This window comes from Hyaena hyaena, unplaced genomic scaffold (assembly GCF_003009895.1).
Source record: "Hyaena hyaena isolate Hyena2069 unplaced genomic scaffold, ASM300989v1 scaffold_1854, whole genome shotgun sequence".
Lineage (NCBI taxonomy): Eukaryota > Metazoa > Chordata > Mammalia > Carnivora > Hyaenidae > Hyaena > Hyaena hyaena.
The window spans coordinates 7,630-25,193 of record NW_024082487.1 but is presented as its reverse complement, the minus strand read 5'-3'; the positions used below and the strand labels follow the sequence as shown (position 1 = coordinate 25,193).

Here is a 17,564-nt window from a genome sequence, read left to right as displayed (position 1 = left end):
ATGTTTAAAACCAGAAGCCATCATTCTTGGGCACCCCTAGAGATGCCTGGAGCTTATGTAGTCAGTATTGCAATTCTAAGTGGTCCTCTTTGTATTTTCATTTTATGTGTCATGCTTAACTAAAGACTTGTTAAAAACTTACTGGAGTAAATAGATAAACTGACAAAATTAACATCAGTAAGGCATAGCTTACTTAAGATTGCCAGGGCTCATTAGGTTAATTACCAAGCTTCCTGCTAGACCAGCTGACTGAGAATCAACTGAACAGTTTGTTAAAAGACAGAATCCCTGAGCTCCTACCCAGAGTCTGAGTTGGTTAGTCTGGACTTGGCTTGGGGTTCATACTTTAAAACTCTGCCTAGGTTAATCCCACATGTATACTGGTTTGAGAACAGCTGATACATTGTATCCATCCAATTGAATAATGAGCTGTGTTTTAAATAGACAAGTTGTGCCTGTGTTCACAAAGAAGGTGCTATAATTAGGACACGGCTCAGTGTTATTTGTTTATTTTAAGGACATAAGCACATAGTTTTTGTTAAAAAAAACACTTATTAAGCCCCTACTAAGTTCAAGAAATGTGCCAAACACAAATGTTGATTTAGATCGAACACTCGTTCTTATGATGTGGTCCTTGGAAAAGCAACATCAGTATCAACTGGAAATTTGTTAAAAATACAAATTATTAACATCCACCCCAAACCTATCCTCTTAGAAACTGGGAGTGGCACCCAGCCACCTGGGTTTTAAAAATCCCTCCAGTGATTCAGATATAGCCTTAAGTTTGAGAACCACTGATGTAAAGAATAAAACACCATAGGGGCCCCTCGGAGGTTCAGTCGTTAAGTGTCAGACTCTGTTTCGGCTCAGGTCATGATCTCATGGTTTATGAGTTCAAGCCCCACATCATGCTCCATGCTGACCGTGCAGAGCCTGTTTGAGATTCTCTCTCCTTCCCTCTCTCTGACCCTCCCCCTCTCACTCTCTGTTTCTCTCTCAAAAATAAACTTAAAAAATTAAAAATGAAGAATAAAACACCATCTCTGATGACTTCAGGTGACTTGTATTTGGTGAGAAGTACACAGAAGTAGGTCACTGCAGGAGTCATCATGGAACCAAACTAAGGAAGGGCATCTGAATCACCCCCTGGGTTAAGGAGGCCTTCATAGAGGACATGATATGTGTGCTGAGTCCTGAATGATAAGCACTAGTGAGTCAAAGTAGAAAAGGAAGAATATTCCAGAAATAGGGAAAAACACAAGCAAAGACATGGAGAGGAAAAAAGAAAATGTAAAACTTTTGGGAGAAAATGTAATGGTTTGATAGGATTGGAATCAAGACTGCATGGGGACAAATAGGGGATAGAGAGCCAGAGAAGACAGACAAGGTCCAGAACCTGAGTAATAAAAGACCAAGTACATTATGAGATCAAGTTAAGGAATACGGGGCTTTATCCTGGAAACCATCAGAAGCCACCGTAACACTGGAGTCAGGGATTAAAGTTACATTTGGGGAAATTTGGGAGTGGTTCATATAAACTGGAGAATCCATTTTGTATTAGGAAATCATGTAGTATAAGGCTTGGAAAATAGGTGGCGGTGATCTACGATGTCTGTCAGGCACCTACCGCAGCAGGGTCCTGTTGGTAACAAGGCTATTTGAGACTGAACAGGAATGATTCCTGGCCGCCCCATAGAACTTAAAATTCAGGCAGCTTCACAGTATATAATGCTGTGATTAATATAGGCTAGGAGCATCAGCAAAAGAGTCACACACACACACAAAATGATGGCATCCTAGCTGAGATGGGGTCACACAAGCACAAAGCTAGAGCTCTGGAAGTGCACGGTGGTGTTGGGAAATGTCAGATAGAGCAGTGAAGCTCACTGCCAAGCTACAGGAGTGTGTAGTAGAAGATGGCTCTGGAAACAGCATTTGGAGCTAGATCACAGAGGCCTCTGAATGCAACTTTCTGGAAGGACATGAGATTAGAGGGCACTTCCAGCAATGGAGAGAAGGTAGAGAGGACTGGGTGCCTGGTTGGCATCGAGAAAGTGAGCAATTCAGTTATGCGAGGGAACATGTATTGAACAGTCTGTCCCCAAATCAGCCCTTAGAATATTGCAAAAGAGGGGTGCCTGGGTGGCTCAGTCGGTTGAGGGTCTGACTTAAGCTCAGGTCTTGATCTCAGGTTTTGTGAGTTTGAGCCCCACAGCAGGGTCTGTGCTGACTGCTCAGAGTCTGGAGCCTGCTTCGGATTCTGTCTCCCTTGCTCTCTGCCCCTCTGCCCCACACACTCATGCATTCTCTCTCTCTCTCTCTCTCAAAAGTAAATAAACATTTAAAAAATTATTTTTAAAAAAAGACAGCAAAATGAAAGACTGCGAAGAAATCATTAGTTGCTAGACAGATAGGAAAACAGCTTTTGTGTTCTCTTAATCCCTTCACCCTACCCCAAAAGGTTTTAAACTTATAGAGCTCTGGAATGAATTAAGATCTAATTAGAAGTTAAGAATAGAAACTTTGATACATATAGACTGTTTTTATGGAATTTATATTATGGTGAGGGAGGTAGTCCCTAAGCCAATAAATAAGTATGTAATATGGACATGAAGTCTGGAGCATCGACTAATATAATAAGTGACATGTTCAGTGGCATCGCATGGTGTATTCAATATGTTGTGCTTCCTCAGTTGTGTGTAGTTTGACTGGTTGTTCATTTCCACTGCTCCCTATACTGTACATGCATCGTGTGAGGACTTGGTGTCACTGATTTTCATTAAATAACAGTGCTTTTAGGAACTCTCAGGAGGAGCAATCAAGATGGTTCAATCTTTACAAAAAATAAAATAACAGTATCTATGATTCTATAGTTTGTGGGCACCCTATAGAATATAATTCAGATAAATGAGTGCTATGGGGAAGAACAAAATGAAGTAATTTTAATACTTAACAATTACATTATGTCTACTGTGTGCTAGGCAGTGTTGTAAGCCAGTTTCTCTCAAATTTTACTGTGTTGATCACCTGGAGTTCTTGTTAAAGTGTAGATTCTGAGTTGATAGTTCTTGAAAAGGCAATGAGATTATCTATTTCTAATACCCTTCCAGGTGACACTGATGCTTCTGATCAATGGGCCACATTTAAAAAAATTTTTTTTATGTTTTTATTTCTTATTGAGACAGAGAGAAATAGAGCATGGGTGGGGGAGAGGCAGAAAGAGAGAGAGACACAGAATCCAAAGCAGGCTGCAGGCTCTGAGCTGTCAGCACAGAGCCCGACACAGGGCTCAAACCCAAGAACTGCAAGATCATGACCTGAGCCTAAGTCAGCTGCTTAGCCAACTGAGCCACCCAGGTGCCCCCCGTGGGCCGCATTTTGAGAAGCAAGGGACTAAGCATTTTTCATGAGGCTACATAAATTACTCGCCCCTGTTTTTCATTGCTTGTGATTGGGCAGAGCTAGGATCCCGACCCAGGCAGGCTAGTGTCCGAATCTGGCATGTAATTGCTGTGCTGGGGTATGTAGATAATAATTGGGATGAGAATGATGGTTGTTTTAGATAGGTGGTCAGAGAAATGACCAGAAAGAACAGTGGGGAGGAAACAAGGCAAAGAACTGAGCGAGAGCACATCATGGAGGGAAAACATCATGGAGGGAGCAGCAGAGGATTGGAGGCAGGAACAAGACATATGTCCTGGGAGCCGACTGACATGGTTGGTGAAGAGATGCGGGCAGAAAGGTATGAAATTAGTGCTGTCCCAGTGCAAATAAGATAAGTGATTTCTATAATAGGAGTGACAGTCCTTTCATAGCTCAAGACCCAGGCTTTGTCATTAGGTAGACCAGGTTCACACCTTAACTGCACAGTTACTATGACCTTGAGTAAATCACTTGTTCAAGTTCCTATTCTTTTAAAATGTGGTAAACACAGGACCTTTAGAGTTAGTGTAGAATTTAATGAGAAAAGCCTATAAACTACCTGGCACATATTGAGATATAAATGAATATAAAACTAGCATTATTATTCGTATAAAAACATAAATGGCAGAGGTTTAAAATTGATGCAGTTAAATGCACAGGTGTTTGGGAGAATGAGTGAGATGTATAAAGAAAAAAAATAGACAATGGTATGCTCCAAATAGAAAAATAATGATATTTCTCTCTCATCGATTTTATCCTTCTAGGCTAGGAATCAGTTTCATGTAATTTTAAGACAAGCTCTCAGCATCAAGAAAAAATGAGAGCTTGCTCTCTCTTCATGGACCAGCCCATTAAGTTTATTCTTCCATGTGTTCATCCCCTAAGTTCCCTTAACAATGTCACTTCTTCCAAATTTTACAGAACTCCCATAGAATAAATCTGCTTATGTTTATGCTCACAAAATACTCCTTTAGACCTACATTCTGGAATGTAACGTCTAGTTCCAATGTAATTCAGGGTACCACCACATGTTCAGTAATACATATTCAGCACTTGCGCTTACACAGTTTAAAATGGGTATCTATCTTGCTTTAAAAATAGTTTTTAGGGATGGCACTTGGATGAATCAGTCAGTTAAGCATCTGACTTTGGCTCAGGTCATGATCTCACGGTTCTGAGTTCAAGCCCCGTGTCAGTCTCTGTGCTGACAGCTCAGAGACTGGAGCCTGCTTTAGATTCTGTGTTTCTCTCACTCTGCCCCCTCCCCTACTCATGCTCTCTCTTTCTTTCTCCCTAAAATAAAAAATAAAAATAAAATATTTCAAAAAGTAGTTTTTAATTCCTCAGCTAACATCACATTACTTTTCTTCTCTTGGATGACTTTCTTACACTGGGAGGAGGAAAGTACTTGTACAGAGATTTAAATAACTTTTGAATGACCGGCCAGGTCATTTATACCATTCTCATCTATTCTCACTGTCAACACGACATGCCTTGTTTGTGAAGCATATGTTCAGACAGCTCAAGGAAGTCAGAAAGGAAAACCAGGTCGGAGAGGGTTTCATCTGAAGGGTTTGATGTTTCGTTCATACTGTGCTACAGAAAAAGAAGGAGGCTATTGAAAGTGGCAAACAACAAACTGAGAACACTTTAAAAGAAGGCAATGACATACTCAATGAAGCCAACCGTCTTGCAGATGAAATCAACTCCATCATAGATGTGAGTATGTGATAAAACCCAACGTTAGAAGAAAATAATAATGATAACAGGCTTTCATATATAGGACACAGTCAAAAATCTCAGTAACATAAGCAAATACTATTTTTTTTCTTGTGGGAACCACATTATTTTTGGACTATTCCATTGTGCTTGTGCCTAGTTCTTGGCAACAGTTAAAACTTCATATTGTTCTCCCAACAGACATGAGAGGGTACTCATAAACACTCACATAAACCTGTATTTTTTCCCACAGTGATGAAGGGGATTTCTTATTCCTAGGATAGCTCTTAAAGTCTGCTTCAATATTTATATAATGTTAGTTGAAAGACAAATGTAAATCTATTAGCAGACTTTGAATATCCTATCTAATGCAGTAGACATGGTAATATATGGTAATAAAAAGACAGATGGTCTAAAAGATTCTAAGGACGATCACTTACGCATTAAATCTACAAAGTAGCATTTTCTTAGAAAAATGTAGTTACGTTCTTCTTGGTGTAAGTTGGCTTCCTATATTTCCTAATCCCTCTCATTAAATAACAGCTTTTATTCTGTTTTCTCTTTCTGCTATGTTAGTAAAATTGAAATTTCATTAAAAAATTATATCTCCTGGAGAAATTATATCTCCTAGATATTATGACATATATATATTCCTAGATATAATTGTGGAATTATATCTCCTAGAGAAATTAGTAACTGATTGGAGGCTTGTAGTCACATACTGAAAGTACCCTCTCTTCTTTACACATCAGTATGTTGAAGACATTCAAGCTAAGTTGCCACCCATGTCTGAGGAGCTGAAAGATAAAATCGATGACCTCTCCCAGGAAATACAGGACAGGAAGCTTGCTGAGAAGGTGTCCCAGGCTGAGAGCCATGCGGCTCAGTTGAATGACTCATCTGCTGTCCTAGATGGGTAAGTCATTTGTTGTAGCAAATGTCTATGTATCCTGACGCTTGTCCACAAGTTGTGATTCGCATAAATGGTAGAGATCTTTCAAATCTTGATTTATCTAATTATGAACATACGAGCTACTCGGCCTTTCTGTGGAAGAGCCTAATTAGGAGGGTCTGGGCAAAGTTCCACTGAAGCAACATCAAAAGTCTGAGTTAAAAGTGGATTTGAATATGGCTTGGTAAGCAGTGAACATAGCCCTAGGCTATGCTGAGAACATCTATTTTTTGTTCTTTATTAGAGAGCACAGAGGTTGCCTTGTTAGCATTTTAAATAATAATATGTAAACACACATTCTATTTCACATTCTAGTTTTATATTTTTAATTAAATCAAAACTATTTATTGTAAAAAGAGCGGCTTTTGAAACTGTGGCCCCATATGTAGTCTTTAAGTCTTTTTTTTGTTGTTGTTTTCTGTTTCAAACCCCAGGGAGATATGATATAGTCTCCTGTGAAATAAGCTAGGACTCTTATATGGGTCAGAGGAGGGAGGGGCAAGTGACAAGCTGCGTTTGACCTATAAATAGCCTTCTACGTATAGCTAGTATGCTTCCCCTACAGTTGGGGGGTTGTCATAATATATATATATAGGTCCTATAAACCCCAGGAATAGTTTTCTTAAGTAAATCTGTTATTTAATATATACCATGTGTAAACTTCTATTCCAGTCCTTAATATGCATTGATACAGAGGGAAATATTCATGTTTGAAGACTCTGAACACAATTCACACTCAGTTCATCTTATAGTTAACTATTACCAATTTAGCATGGAGGGTAGTGAATGGAGCAGTAAGTTAGAGGTCCACAGATGCAGACTCCAAGTTTTTAATTAGTGATGTGCTGGTCATGTGACCTGAGACAAGCTATTTAACCTTCATTTGTCTTTATCTGGGAAGTACACCTACCCTAAAGAGATTCTATGAAAGTCATTCCAGTAATATGGTACAAGTGCTTTGAAACGTATAACGTGCCTTACATATGATGTAAAGGATCATCTCACTGCTCACAGTTTGCATGCTGCACATGGTTGCAGACATTTTTGAGTGGGTATGTTGGTAGCATTTCATAGCTGAATTATTTAGGAATATGAGTTTAAATTGAAAACTACAATATAATCCAATAATATATTTCATGGTGACTTGGAATTATCGTTGTCTTGGCTGTGATCATTTGGAAGCCATATTTGTTATAAGTAGAATGTTCTTCACTTGGGTTCCCAACTGCTCTGATGTTCTTTTTGGGGGATAATCCCAACAGAATCCTTGATGAAGCTAAAAACATCTCCTTCAATGCCACTGCAGCCTTCAATGCTTACAGCAATATTAAGGACTCTATTGATGAAGCTGAGAAAATTGCCCAAGAAGCCAAAGATCTTGCACATGAAGCAACAAAACTGGTAAGAACCGAACAGTGCTCTGTACTAAGAATGCAGGTCAATCTGTTTGAGTAAGCGCCTAAACTAAATTTATCAAATTGCAGTGAGCTCTGGAAAACCCTAATAAATTAAAAGATTTATTTTGAATTATTTTCAAAGGCTCCTTTTAAATCATATCCAGAATAAACCTTCAGTGTGCTGTAATCATAACAGAATTCTTTTTTCAGACTCTCACTACTTCCCACTATTGATAAGGGTCTTGAAATTATTGCAGATGCCAATCAGCTTTGTGCTACCAACTCACAGAAGAACAACAGTCAAACATAAGACTCTGGACAGGGAAATGTATTACTATTATTCCAAATATCATCAGTAGGAAAGTGCCCAGAAATTTAACTCCACTGCTTACGCTTACCCACAAATTGGTTATGTGTGAGATTTTGACTATAAAGTGTCCATTTTGCAAAACACATGAGATCATATGCTTCTAAACTCTTTATACTTGTTCTTAGCACAATGGAAACCTTTGCTTTCAAAGCAACCTTTGACTGTTGTCATTGTTCAAAATAAATTTGGAATTAATATTTCAGAATTTGGGAGTTCCAGTTATAGCACATTATCTTATGTATTTTCAATACTGGCAAATCTTCATTCTTTACACATAGAACAACATTTTGTAAATAGGCTGTGTGATACACCTTAATAATACCATTTTAGGTTAAAAAACACTTCATAGGAAGCACATGGTGAATTAAAATATTCTGAAACAAATGTTATGAATTCCTTTGGTCTTCACATCAAAATTTCTGGAGAAAAACTTGATTGGACATTTGACTGTGAATGAAATACACATAAATATTTAGTGTTAGAGAAACAGATGAGTATTTGCTTTGCTTTAATATTGGGCACAAAGGTATGTTGGATCTCAAGGATATTAAGAAGGTTTCTTAATTCTAAACATTCTTAGAAAGTTTATTTTGTGATTGTAGTGAAGTCATCATCATATTCTATCAACAATTACTACTGTTTTGGTTCCTCTGGAATAAGCTCTAGTACCATATGTTCTGAGTATTTCTTATTCAAAATTGGGATACAGTTATTGTAGAAACTTCCCTATGGCTAGTTATCCTTTCAGAATGAACCTGTTTTTCAAATCTACACTATTTATTCATCTTCTCATAACCTTCTATGTAAAGGCCCAAATTTCCAAGGTCACCATTTTCATTTGGTGTATACTTTATTTTTAGCATCTAACACAGTATCTGGCAAATAGTAGGCACTCCTGAGTAAATGAATGAATGCCATTCTCTCTGATATCTTTGAAGTCTATTCGCATTCATTTGTACCAATAAAAATCTCACTATTATCATTCCTTCATCTTTATAAACTTCTAACATTTTTTTATTAAAGAGCTGTTTAATTTCACCCAATTTTAATACTATCATCTTATGTCTAGAAGACTGTCATTTTCAAGCAGACACAAAATATTCACTTTCCTAAACACTGATGCTTTTACGTGATAACCTAGCCAGCCCAAACTCAGAGCTACAATGAATTGTAATGTATTACAACATGTCTTCTCATTATCATCATTCTTTCTCTCCTTCCATATCCCACATAAAAATAATTAAATGTCAAAAAAATTGCAAAATAAATGCTAGGGGCACCTGGGTGGCTAAGTGGGTTAAGCATCCAAGTTCAGCACAGATCATGATCACACAGTTCATGGGTTCGAACACCACATTGGCCTCTGTGCTGACAGCCCAGAGCCTGCAGCCTGTTTCAGATTCTGTCTCCCTCTCTCCTGCCCCTCCCCCACTGCCCCTTCCCTACTGGTTCTCTTTCTCTCTCTGAAAAATAAGTGAACATTAAAAAAATTAGAAATAAATAAATGCTAAAGAGAATAATTTATTAAATGGCTCTTAGCGAACTCAAGACAGATTTGTCCCAGAAAGTTTATTGGACAGAGCAGAAAGTTTGTTTCATTAACAGAACAAATAAAGCTTTCATTTTAATGCCATGATAACATAGTTCTATTTTACTAGAAACTAAATATATTTGCCAATCATCACATGGAGCAATTATGTAGATAGGACTAGAATTCTGTAAATTTAAGATTTAGTATTATCTCTGGAGTGATAGATACATACAGAAGAGTTTATTATTTATGTATGAAAGTATTCAAGGATAACAATTCAGAAGAGTTTTTTACACATTTGAGTCTAGGCCTATAAAGAAGGAAAAATGTTTTCAATGAATCATAAAGGAAGGACAAAGAAACATAGCAGGAATTTATAGGAGTAGAAAAAAGTCCTATTAGACAAGCAATAAAACAACCAATTACAACTGTGAAGAAATGGATGTGAGATAATATGAGAAGAAAAAAACCATAAGAACAGAAACAAATGAATGGCAGAAAAACCTCAAACCATAATAAACAGCATTTTGAAGGCAACTTCACTTTTTAAAAAACTACTTAAATCTATCCATATATAAATACAAACATTGTCATTGAAAGGAAAATATGAGTGAGAGGACAGTTGATCATTTAACTAAATAATAAGCAGGTGGAGGCTGTATACAATTAAAGATGATAGTGCAATATCCCTAAGCAATGAATAACAGCCAGTTGTCTTGTATATATCATTTATTTAAATATTGAAATGAAGTATTTGGGGAAAGTAGACATTATGAAAAAATAAATATGATTTTCTGCTAGTGTTGTGTGGGAAAAATACTATAAAGCATTTGCTTTAGGATCCAGAGTCTAAGGAACAAACTAAATTTTTGTAAATTATCTCTTATATTTCAGATCATTGGGGAGAAAAACCCTGATAGGAGGTAATGACACTAGAAAGGAAAGCCAGCAATTTCTGACAGCATGCAGCCTGAGTTAATTCACACCCATCCTGATGCTAGAAATTCATAGAAATGCTAAATAAATTATAACTCCCAAAATTTAATACATACTTCATTTTAGAAAGAAGAAACAAAAGGAAATGTAAAAATACAGAGAGAGGTTAAAAAAGAATGGCACACTCTAGAGCTGGAGTTGGAACATAAATATAGATCATAAAATCCCTAAGGGCTGGGATTCTAAAGAGCAAGCAAGGAGAGCACACATTACAGATATCACCTTGAAGCTACAAGAGATGTCTCTAATTGAAAGTATGCAAAAACATGAGACTCGGGAGCAATTGTCTTCATCAATGAACACTCATGCCTTCCAGTCCAGGAACATTCCCAGAAGCCTTGTTTCTTTTCATGCCTTCATTGCGAAAAATGTCATGTCTCACAAGATGCTAAAATCACAAGCCGATGGATTGAAGTCCAAATTCATACCATTCATATGGTACAAGACTTTCCAAGCTGAGACATTAATGGAGGGGCTACTAGTCTTGGCTACTGAAACTTCTAGAGCATCTAGGAAGATACAGAAAACTAGTCTTTCGATACAGTATAAATAATCAAGTAGGAGTGAGGATAGGCAGGTAAAGTACTTAACATGATCGTGAGATTATTGAAAAATCTGAAAGGGAATATAAAATGAAAGTATTTAAATTATTAAAATGTTAAAAGAGTGAATTGAAAAGATTGAAGAGGAACTGAAGTCTCTGGAAATTTGTAAAAGAAGCAGTTTTTAGAAAACCTGAAAAATATAGTAATTAAAATTAAAAATTGAATGGGAGGACCAAACAACATGTTAGTAACAGATGAAAAGATAATTATTTAATTGAAAGAGTTGAAAACATTTCCCAGAATGTGACAAACATAGTAAAATATGGAAGTCTAAGAGACAAAGAATGCAGATTGTGAAAATGTAAGTCTGTGAGGAGTTGTAAAGAGTGAGAATGAGGAGGAGCAGTAATGGCCAAAGAGATACTGAAATTTTTAAGTATGGGTGAAAGATATGAGTTCACAGATTAAGGAAAACAATCATGATAAAATAAGTCCACACCTGGAAAGGATCAGTGTTAAACTTATAGAAACCAAATAGGAAAAGAAAATAAAATCTTAGAATAATCTAGAGAGAAAATGCAGACTATCTTCAAAGGAATAAGATTTGCCAGTTAGCTTTTTTCCCATTGAAGTCACAATAGAAATTAAAAGAGAATGGAATAGAAATTAAAAGAGAAATCAAAAATCTATATACCCTGTTAAACCTCCTTTAGAAGGGAGAACAAAATAATGGCATCTTCAGAGAAAAACTGAGGGTTTATACCAATCATAGACTTTCACTGAAATAGTATAAGACACACTTCAAAAGGAATGCTAACAAAATCAAGGAAATTGGGGATTAAAGAGAAAAGTGAACAGAAAAAAAAGCAAATTATACAATTTAATTAAGCACTGTGAAAATCATAATAATATTTGCTAAAAGTAGAACAAAAAGAACAAGTGAATAATAACATGAAAATGGGGGAGATGGTCAGAGTTAGAAGTTTTTACAGCCCTTAAAATTTTGGAAGGAGAGTAAAAAATTGTTAGATTTAATCTTTTTAAAGTATATGTATTAAACATTAAGGACAATTATAGACGAATAAAAATAGCAGTAGTAATCAGCATTCTCCAGAGAAACAGAGCCAAAAGGATGTAGATAGCTAGATGGATGGATGGATGGATGGATGGATGGATGGACGGAAGGAAGAAAGGAAGGAAAAAAGGAAGGAAGGAGAGATAGATGATAGATAGATAGATAGATAGATAGATAGATAGATAGATAGATAGGAAGATTTGAAGGTGGTTTTAAGGGGAGGGGCTCTCAAGTTTAAATTCTGCAGGACAAGCCAGCAGGATAGGGACTCAGGGAAGAGTTGATGTAATCTCAAATCCAGAGATAGCCTGGAGGCAGAATTTTCTTTCTTTTTGAGGGGATTTCAGTCTTTTCTTTTAAGGCCATTAACTGATTAGATGAAATTTACCTACATTTTATAGAGCTTATTCTGCCTTACTCAAAGTCTACTAATTAAATGTTAATTACATCTAAGAGAGACTTTCACAGCAAGGTAGAGACTGACCAAAACCTGGAAACCACGGCCTAGCCAAATTGACACATACATTTAACCATAACAAACAGCTGTACTTTCCAAATAAGTGATGAGAAAAAAAAATGTGGAGAGTGAAATTTTCAATCAATTTCTATAAAAGGCAAAAAATGGAAAAATAGAAGCAAAAATAAATGGTAAATGTAAAACACAAAATATGATAGAATTAAGTCAAAATACAGAGGCCAGGATAATTATTACTAGCTACTTCACGAAAGAACCCCTGGAAATTCAGTTGCTTACATCACAATCCAAATTTATTTCTCATATGATACTTAATGTGTTTCAGAAACCCCTACTCCATCTTGTAGCTACACCGTAGTGCATGGCCTCCAAGGTTGTCCGGGCTGGAAAAGAGAAAGACAAGAGAGGCATGCCCAGTCTTCCCTCCCTTGGCCTGGACCATATCTGCTCTATTGATCAGAAATAGTCACATGGCTCAATCTAACTATACAAGAGGCTAGGAAAAATAGGCACATAGAATTTTTGATTAGCATTAACTGTCTCAGTTTCAAGTTATCTTCATAATAAATACAAACAGATTAAAATTACTAGTTGTATGACAATATTACTTATATTGAATCAAAAGTGTTTAACAAATGTAACCATCTACATATGACTTACATAAAATAACACTAACTCTTAGGATACAGAAGGCCAAAAAAGAAGGGAAGCTAAAAATATACCAGGGTACCTCTAACCATACGAATGCTGGTATACTAATATTAATAAACAATCAAAATGGGCTTTACATTTTTATTTTATTTTTAATAGTTTATTGTCAAGTTGGTTTCCATGTAACACCTAGTGCTCATCCCAACAAGTGCCCTCCTCCATGCCCATCACCCCCCTTCCCCTCTCCCCCACCCCCATCAGCCCTCAGTTTATTCTCAGCATTCAAGAGTCTCTCATGATTTGCCTCTCTCCCTCTCCCCAACTATTTTTCCCCTTCTTCTCCCCCATGGTCCTTCGTTAAGTTCCTCCTAATCCACCTATACATGCAAACATATGGTATTTGTCCTTCTCTGCCTGACTCATTTCGTTCAGCATAACACCCTCAAGTTCCATCTATGTTGCTATACATGGCCAGATTTCATTCTTTCTTATTGCCATGTAGTATTCCATTGTGTAGATAAACCGCATCTTCTTGATCCATTCGTCAGTTGAGGGACACTTAGGCTCTTTCCATGTTTTAGCTATCGTGGAGAGTGCTGCTATGAACATTGGGGTCCATGTGCCTCTATGTATCAGCACTCCTGTATCCCTTGGGTGCTTTACATTTTTAAAAAGTTATGAGAGATAAAGAAAATCATCTCAATATAATAAAAGGGTCAAGTTAACAGGAAGATTAAAAAATTTTGAGCCCACAAAGTTCTAACTACAAAGCATAAGAATGAATAAAGGTAAAAGCCAGAATGAGGAAATCAACATATCTACCATAATAGTGGGAAGTTTTACCATTTCTCTCTTAAAACTTCATAGGTCAAGCAAAGAGATGTAAGGATGAAGGAGATTTGAAAAGTACAGTAAACACTCTTGATTTAATAGTCTTGTAGAACTACAAGACTTCTATATGCCCCATTATGTACAGCATGCATGAAACTTAAAAATACCATAAACTAAATCACAAAACAAGTATAAGCAAATCCCAATGATCCAACAGCATCTAGACTGTATTCTCTGGTCATGGTGCAATAAAATTAAGATATTATGCAGAAAGATTGCCTCCCAAAATGTTTTAAATAAGAATCACACTTCAATTTAATTCATGGGTCAAAGAAAAATATAGTTTGAAATTACAGCCACAAAATATTTAATAGCTAAGTGGAAGTAAAACTTCTACACATCAAAATTTGTGGAGTCCAAATAAAGTGTCACTAAAGTGGCAAGTAAAGTTTGAAATGCAGATCTTAGGAAAAGGCAAGAACAGATACCAGTTATCTAAAGTTTCTGCTCAAGAAGTTAAAAATAATATCTAAAGAAAGGAATAAAAGAAAAGCATAAATTAATGACCTAGAAAAAATACTAGGATTGACAAAATGGAAAGCTAATTCTTGCAATAAACAGGCAAACAATAATTAAGCAGAGGTGTCACCTATGGACAGGATTCGGAATGAAGAAGGGGAAATAAATATAGAAATAGTATTGATTTAATAAATATGGATGTACTTGAGTACATGAGCAATGTTATTCAAATAAATTTGAGTCATTGATGAAGTAAACAATAATCTAAATTTACTCAAAAGAAGTATTATAAACCCGAGCAGAAATCTAGTCATTAAATGAGCTGAGTCAGTAGTTAATGATCTACCTATAACAAACCAATGTCTACCAAAATTTCAAGGACTCAATATCCAAAACATTTTAAAGGCTAGGAAAACAAAGACAGAGTCCCTGGCTTATTTTGTGAGACTGGTATAGTCTTGATGGCAGAACACTGTACATGCCAGTATTAAAAAGGAAAACTAGAGGCACCTGGGTGGCTCAATTGGTTAAGCATCTGACTTTTGCTAAGGTCACGGTCTAGCGGTTCATGGGTTTGGGCCCCACATCAGAATCTATGCTGACAGCTCAAAACCTGGAGCCTGCTTTGGATTCTGTGTCTCCCTCTCTGTCTCTGCCCCTCCCCTGCTCATTCTCTCTGTCTCGCTCTCAAAATAAATATTAAAATTTTTTTAAAAAGAAAAAAACTATAGTCAGTCATAAAAAGAGATGTAAAACTTAAACCAAATCCAAATGTATATATTTAAAGATCTAGACAAATATAGTAAAAAGTTAATATTATTCAAATATGGTTGATGGGAGTACAAGTATCTATATTAACTTCTGTTCTTGTCCATATCCTTAAATTATAAGTGTTTTAACTAAAATGAAAGTAAGAGAAAATTGAAAATCAGTTCTCTAGGAAGATCTGCCCTGAAAAATATAAGGAAAGTGGTTCTTAAAAGCTCCTTGAAAATGAAACAGCAGCCTTCATCCTTCACACCAACAAGAGGCCCTAAATTTCTTTCTTTCTTTTAAAATTCATGATGCATGCATATTTTATTTGCTTTTAAATTGAAAAGAGAAGCAGGTAATTTCAAGCAACAATCCCTTGACCTAACGTTTCTCACCTTTAAACTCACACCCCCAGATACAGTCATTGCTAAACTGCCAAGCATTTATTCTCCCTATATATCTCTTGATCATATTATGATCATGCTATCATGTGACTCGTCACTTTAGGTTATGATCTATTTACTTATTGCCGTGATAAGTGGCCTGCAGTTCACTTAGATTGTATCACATCACATCTCCTTCCCACCCATGTCCCAATGTGGGTACCTTACTGTGTCTAGATCCTTCAGTGTTTTCTTTTTAAACTTAAGGGAATGTACTTAGAGCTTTATTTCTTGTTTCATCAATGACGGACCTCCCACTCTGTAAGATGCAGACCTTTGTCCCCTCATCCTTCCTTTAATTCTATTTCTCCTCATCCTCCTTCCAACCTGTACCCTTTGACTTCCATAGCATCCTGCCAATAACGTTTATATTTTATCTATAACCATAACCTTGATTACTTAGAAGCATTTCCTTAAAAACGATTGGGGGGGCACCTGGGTGGCTCTATCAGTTAAGCATCTGACTCTTGATTTTGGCTCAGGTAATGATTTTATGGTTCCTGGATCCAGCCCCACTGTCAGCACAGAGCCTGCTTGGGATCCTCTCTCTTCCTCTCTGTGCCCTCCCTTGCTCACACTCTCTATCTCTCATAATAAATAAATAAACTTAAAAAAGGGGGGGGGGGCGCCTGGGTGGCTCAGTAGGTTAAGTGTCTGACCGGCTTAGGTCATAATCTCACAGTTCATGGTTTCAAGCCCTGTGTTGGGCACTGTGCTGACAACCCAGAGCCTGGAGCCTTCTTCAGATTTTGTGTCTCCTTCTCTCTCTGCCCCTTCCACCATTTATACTCTCTTTCTCTCTCTCTCTCTCTAAAAATAAATAAATAAACAAACAAACATTTAAAAAGGCCCCTTCAGATTGCTTTCAGTGGGGGGATCCTGGGGGCACTTGATGTCTGGTTGCCATTTGCTCTGTGCCAGAGTGAGGGGGTGAGGGGCACTCTGCTTTGTAAAAGAACTTGCAGGGAATTATCTGTTATTCTCGTGATTGATTCTCATCCCTTGTCCTTGCCTGTTGTTTCTGAGGCCTGGCCTTCTTCAGATTCTGTGGGCCCCCTTCCTGGCTTATACCCTCCTGAGCAAGGTGAGGGTACAGTAACTGCAGTGGACTGAGGGGGAGTAAGTATCTAAAGATGCATGCTGGGGCGCCTGGGTGGCTCAGTCGGTTAAGCGTCTGACTTTGGCTCAGGTCATGATCTCGCAGTTTGTGGGTTTGAGTCCCTCATCGGGTTCTGTGCTGGCAGCTCAGAGCCTGGAGCCTGTTTCAGATTCTGTGTCTCTTTCTCTCCCTTTGCCCCTCCCCCACTCATGTTCTGTCTCTCTCTGTCTCAAAAATAAATAAACTATAAAAATAAATTAAAAAAATAAAGATGCATGCTGATGTGGTGAGGGAAGCACGTAGGTCCTGCTGAAGTGAAGATGCCTCTGCTGAAGTCAACGCTTTCTCTTACCTCCTTTTCTTCACACCATCATGCTTTTAATTCCTACCATCTCCTTATAGTTACTCCATTTTATTTTGTCCCTTGGCACTGTTTTCTGAGAACAGTGTTTTTTGCTCAAAATTCAGGTTTTAAATTAGGTAATCCATATCTCTGAGGTGTCTTTTGCTTTTGTCCTATATTTTACTTCCTCACAGGAAGGGTGTGTTCAAGGGTCTCTACTAATGCATGGAGTAGTTGGATGAGTCAGGAAAAATGTGCAACTGGGTGAGATGCACCAGAACACACGTGTGAGGAGCTGTAAGCTGCCCAGTTTCAGGGCCCCTTTGAGCAAACCTTTGGGTCAGATACAGGCCACCCAAGATCCCTGGGCTTTTGAACATGCCGAGTCTCTCTGCTAGGCATAATGGGGCTCCATGCCACTTCACTGTTAGGTGACTGTGGT

General features: G+C 37.3%; 1 protein-coding gene across 1 annotated transcript in view; it reads left to right on the top strand.

Annotated features, from left to right (window-relative positions):
• LOC120226842 (laminin subunit alpha-2-like) overlaps positions 1 to 7,495 on the top strand; it is a gene marked incomplete at both ends in the record, with an annotated part of 149,517 nt that extends 142,022 nt beyond the window's left edge. The window contains 3 exons of the mRNA XM_039225007.1: positions 5,026 to 5,142; positions 5,895 to 6,058; positions 7,357 to 7,495. Of these exons, the coding sequence (XP_039080938.1) occupies positions 5,026 to 5,142; positions 5,895 to 6,058; positions 7,357 to 7,495 (420 nt within the window). The remainder of the gene's footprint in view (positions 1 to 5,025; positions 5,143 to 5,894; positions 6,059 to 7,356) is intronic.
• Positions 7,496 to 17,564: the final 10,069 nt, after the last annotated feature.